The 6,005-nt window shown below is 30.7% G+C and overlaps 1 protein-coding gene across 1 annotated transcript; it reads left to right on the top strand.

The window, feature by feature from the left end:
- Nucleotides 1-2,371: 2,371 nt before the first annotated feature.
- Nucleotides 2,372-5,759, top strand: LOC111617069. The gene is made up of 2 exons (XM_023358404.1): nucleotides 2,372-4,124; nucleotides 4,941-5,759. The coding sequence occupies exons 1-2, from the start codon at nucleotides 3,846-3,848 to the stop codon at nucleotides 5,112-5,114; spliced, it is 453 nt and encodes a 150-aa protein (XP_023214172.1). The 5' UTR covers nucleotides 2,372-3,845; the 3' UTR covers nucleotides 5,115-5,759.
- Nucleotides 5,760-6,005: the final 246 nt, after the last annotated feature.

The raw sequence follows: 6,005 nt of genomic DNA, 5'->3' as shown, positions 1-6,005 counted from the left end.
GTGACTTGCTCCTGTACATCATACTTTTCCTTTAACAATAGAATTGTACCAGTCGTCTATCTAAAACCTTTCAGGGGAAAATTTTTGAATTGAAATAACATGACTTTCAGTTTGCATCAGAAGTTCGTATATAGTTAATCGAGTTCTCCTGTCCCTAAGATTTCCATATCTAATCTTATCTTCCATCTGTCTAACTCTGCTCTCAAGATTAAGGAAAGACAAATCATATCACAAATCAGAACAGTATGGAAGAAAGAAGTGAAGATGGTATAGCATTTATTCATTTGCATTTCTAAGCATGCAGTTGGGCTTTTACTTTGTTTCATTTCTTTTGTTCAAAACTTTGATATGGCTTCTGTAGTCCTTATTCATCAACATCGAGTTTAACACATGCAATAACTTGATTTGCAAAAACTAGTGATGATACAGCTGCACATCTTTTTAAAAGGTTTCAGTTTGCATATTTTCATGATGCAATCAGTACAGCACCCCCAATGAAAATTTGAACTAAAATTTTTTCTTCCGCCAAAAAGAAATCTGCCCCTTGACAATGCCTTTTGATGAAAACTCAACTGTAATACATCAATTTGTTGATTTTATATAATTTTTTAAAAAGTCTATGAACTTTTGGGACATTCTGTATACGTCTAAGTTTATCAATAAGTAGAATGTCTATAATTTATCTTTTTATAAGTAAACACAAATTTCATTGTTTAAAAAATCAAGAATTTTATAAAAATTATCTCAAAGAAAAAAGATAAGCAAAAAAAATGAAGCTACCATTGGAAGAAAAATGATGATATACATATTAATCACGTGTTTTAGAAATAAAATTAAATGTAGAAGCAAAATCAATGATTATAAAATGAATTAAACATTTTTAGATACAAATTTATGAATAATAATGTTGTGTTATATGTAGTATTAGGTGAAATGTAAGCAAGATCCCTGGAATGTATTTTGCTTAAGTAAAATATTAAAGTTAAAGAAAGCATGATAAATATTAAATCTGAATATAGATATCTGTAACATCTTAATTTGACCAGTTGATAGAATAGTATTATATATTGTTAGCAATGAATTGAACAAGACAATAAATGGCTCTGAAAGAATAAATGGATTACTTATTAATCTCTCATTACCTTTATGTTTGAACTGGAATCCATGAAAAACATCAAACTGACTAAATGAGATATGTTTGAATGGAACTTTGAAAAAATCATTTTTTGAGTGATAAAATCTCTGAGGATGGATGAAGTCTGAAAGCAGTTAGTCAGTTTGCTGGTATTTTGTTTTTCGTGGTCTCCAGTTCAAACAGAAAGACAATGAGAGATTAGTTATATTACGGAGTTACATAGGATTACTTATTTCCAATTTTATACAAATGTTCCCCTATATACAGTTTTTGTCATAAGTCAAAAAGTAACCTATATAGTATATTTGTATACAGAATAACCATTTATTGTTATTTTGATTCTTCAATGTAGTTAATAGAATACATTACACTTGTTTATCTGCTTGCTACTGCTTAGTAGCAGCTGTTTCAAACATGGTTTTTTTTTTAATCTAATGTACATATTTTATAACATCCAATTTAGTTTCCATGATAATAGAGTAACACTTTTTGCATTTCTCTCCACTGTTAGATTTACTATTACATTTTGGATGCATTTTTGAAACATTAATCATAAAAGTTTATAAAAATTGCAAACAATAGCAAAAAAAAAATGGCATTACTTCAATGTCACTTCATGAGTGGCTAGAAAACTTCAGAATCAGTGAAAATTTAAAGTTGTAAGTCTGAAAGTTCATAAATTGAATGTTTGTAAGTAGCATAACATCTGTACTTTGAAGAATAAAACTTAAAAGAATAACATTTGAAGAATAAAAATTCATAGAAACAGTATAGATTTTGGATAACTGGATAATCCTCTTCATAGAATATTTCCAACTTCATGCTTGAAAGTGACAGTTTGATAACGATTTTATCATTTATTTTATTCTTCAATTTTTTTTTCTTTTTGCTAATTTTTTTCAATGTTAATAGTACAGATCTTTGAACAATTTTTAATAACTAATCAAAAATATTTAGAAAAATTATAGAAATTTTGGTTTCATTAATCTGAAATTTTAACTTTCATATGAAGTAGAGAAATAACTTGGACAATTTTTAGTTTGTTTTCACAGTTTTTAATACTATGCAGATGAAATTTAAATTAAATTTCAAATAATTCTATAGAATTATATAATTAATTGAAATATTAATATATAAATTATTAAATTTAAAGAAAAAATAGTTTTGCCAAAATGATTTGCAGAAAATTAAAATTTTTATAAATAAAAAAAATGAAATTTTCTAATAAACTGTTTTTATTTTTACAGTTATGCATACTTCAGCAAGTTTGGCATTAAATGAGGTAAGAGCAAATTTACTATTTGTGCTATGAACTTGATCAAGATTATCAAGAATCCATTTATGGCCAAGTGGATGAAACCATTGAACACTGGTCCTGGTTACACATTTAACCAATGGGCTAGCTGCATGAAGTTTTCTAAGCTTTTTTTGCATGTCTAACACCTAAACAGGAGACAAGTTTCCCACAGAAAGTTCTCTCAAGAGGTGCACAAGAGCAATCTGCCAAAGGATGTGCTCCTTGGCAGATTGCCCTTGTGTTTTGCCTTATCCCATACAACAACAAAATTGTCAAATGTTAAAGTGTATAAAAATTGTTGACATGTCAAGATTAGATATGATTTCTCTATTAGATATATGAAATTTTCATTTAACTTAATTAATATGACATACAAAAAAATTTAACCAATCATTTTCTATGTTGGAGTATTGTGTAGAAAATCAAGTTTTTTTTATACTGTCAAACCAGGATTGAAGGAATAATAATTGAAATTGAACAATGTAACATAGATAGCAAATATTTTAGACATTTGTCAGAAAAAACTGGCAGCCATACTGAAGAGGAAAGGAAAGCTTGAAATACATTTATGGCCATACTTATGAGTATTTTGAAATAAAATTAATGATTTACCAGGACAAGTGTTGGTTAGTAGATCTCAAAATGCAATTGGTTTTATTTACACCATTATTTTCTAGGAATTATCACATCCACAGACTCCACTATTGTGTGTTGTCATTTCATATTGCCTTAATGTTGTCTTTCTATAATACTTGTTTCCTAAACTTAGTAAGTAAAGTAATTCAAAACAAAGTTGGGCAGAGAAATACAGCAAAGATGAAATATACTGTGAAATCTGTTTTGTAGTGGTGTCTATCAGATGTAAGAGTTCCAGGCTTGCATGCTCGTATGCCAATACATGCAAACATCAAGAGTCTTGTTGTACAGTATTATCAAAGCAACAATTATGCCTCGCATCTGGATCTGCTGATGTTGGTAGTTTATCATTTACTGCACATGATAAAGAAAAATATTCTAAATCATCCATCTTATCAACAACAGCTTCTGCAATTACATTGTATGATGTATGAGTGTCGAAATCAACTGCTGAACTGATTTGGACTTTGAAAGCAATTGCATGTAACTTTTCAGCAGCTTCATGTAAAGGAATTTTTGATATGTTCTGCAAAATGATTCCAGGATCAGTTCCTGAAATTTGTTCAATGAGCCAAAAGAAATTTCACTATATTGTGACAGATGTCTTGGCTCCCTATTTCAAAAAGCAATTGCAAGAGGACATTGGTGATACTTATTATATCCCGTGGTATGACAAGACCACAAATGCTGCTGGATCAAAAGAACTGTAAGAATGTATATGATATTGGTCTGACAAAGAGAACAAAGTTGTAAGTCATTGTCTTGAGATATTTTTTTATGGGTCATGCTACAAGAGATGAAATATTCAAAAAGCTCATTTTTACACTTGAAAATTCAAATTTGTCAATACATAAGCTCATTCAATCATCACTTCCTACATCAATGATGCTGGGAAGTGATGAATCTATCATAAATAAGATTTGTCAGCTCAGGAATAAAGAGGTGGCTGCACTTCATAAGAAGAAACTTGTAGATATTGGATTTTGCAATGTGCACATTTTGCACAATGCATTTCAAAAAGGTCTTTCAAAGTTTGGTGAAGATGGGTGTGATCTAATCTGATACACTATTTTTTCAGTGATTGGCCAGAAAGATGGGAAGATTTTTCTGAAATTCAGGTTAAATTTAATTTTCCAAAGTTGCATTTCATCAAGCATTGTTTAACATTGTGGTTGACCATTGAGAATGCAGCCAGGTGCCTTCTTCAGCAATAGAAAGCTTTTTTATATTACTTTTTCACATTCTTAGAAAAAGCCAGGTCTCATGACGCCTTCCTATCAAAGAGCTTCCATACTTTTAAAATGGTCTAGTGTAAAAGCAGAATTGTATTTTATCTGATCTAGTGTACAAGTATTTACACATTTCACAGGAACATTTCAGAAAGAAGAGCCATTAATCCATTTAAATTATAATGAAATAAAATTTATTTTATGTGCCTTACTGGAGAGTGTATGCAAAGTCTCATCCCTCAAATCTGGAACTATAATGCAGGACATATTGAGTAAAGAAAATTTTCTTCCACTAAAAGATGATGTTTGTGAGAGTGATGCTCAAGGAGAACTAGGAGACCTGAGTGAACAAAATAAGTCGGAATTAAGAATGCAAAATTAGTTGCAAAATGTACAAGAGCATTATCTTGCAACTTACCACTATATATTTGAAAATGCACCATTATCTGGACATTTACTTTGGAATTTTTATTACTTTCAACAAAGAAAATCTAAAGGAAGTTGTAATGATATAATTAAAATTACCAATGCTCTGCTCTTTGACATAAACACAGATATTCTAGCTGATGAATAGAAGCTTCTACAACTTGAAGAATATTGTGAGTCTCAGAGAAGAGAGGGAGTGGTCATTGATAATTATTAGAGTCATTATATTTCAAAACATTTTCTTTCTGGTGACTTGAAGTTTTCAAATGTTTTCAAGGTAGTCAAGGCATCTTTAGCATTAGCACATAGAAATGCAGACATTGAGAGGAATTTCTCTATATCTAGCAAGTTTTTACAAGTGATCAATCTTGCTTGTCAGAAAGAACTGTGAATTCCATAATGATTGTCAAAGATACTCTGAAATTGTACAGAACAATACAATTTTGGTACCAATCACAAAAGATTTGCTTTCTTTAGCTTGGCTAGCACATACATATTATCAGATCAACCTTGATGAGAAGTGAAATGAAGATGAGAAGCAGCAGAGGAAGGAAAAAGAAAAATAGATTGAACTGTCAAAATTGCAAGCCCAAATTGAAAAAGAGCAGAAAAACCTGAAAAAAGATGAGCAAAAGTTAAAATAAATCAGAAAAGAAGAGGAGAAAAAGCATGTTAGTGCTGGGAAAATGTTAGAATTGGCAACTGATAGGCTCAAGAAAGCATTGAAAAACTGAAATTTTTAGGAAGTTGAATTAGCTCAAGCACATTGATAGAATTTCAAAATATATGGAAAGAAGAAGAAACTCAGAGAAAGCAAGCTGAAGACCTTCAAAAAACTGTAGAGAAGAGGAAGTCTGCTTTAATTACCTCATACATGGCTAAAATACCAAAGACTTAACCCCTTTGTGATTTATAAAAGGTGATCATATACAGTAGACCCCCCCTATAACGCGGTAGATACGTTTCTCGTTATACGAATTTCGCGTTGTAGGAATCCTTAAATACACAAGCCAATCGCAGCCCGACACGTGTGAAGTTTAGGGACTACGGCTGTTTGAAAGGTTTTCTTTCATAAAATTAATTGATTCTAGACTAATTCGACTTAACATTTCCAAAACATGTATAATTTTTTGGGAATAATCTGTATAAACTATGCTATAAAAAAAAATTGCCGGATTACTTACCGAGTGTGCACCGTTTGATGTCGCCATTGCTTAAGCTTGTTTTCGTCGCGGAGCAGCGCACCAAATGGCGGCCGCGATTTCTGATGTTATTTTTCTGC

Source organism: Centruroides sculpturatus, unplaced genomic scaffold (assembly GCF_000671375.1).
Source record: "Centruroides sculpturatus isolate CEXI.00-Female unplaced genomic scaffold, Cexi_2.0 scaffold4644, whole genome shotgun sequence".
NCBI lineage: Eukaryota > Metazoa > Arthropoda > Arachnida > Scorpiones > Buthidae > Centruroides > Centruroides sculpturatus.
Note: the sequence above shows the minus strand (reverse complement) of the source record. Positions and strands in the feature narration are given on the sequence as shown.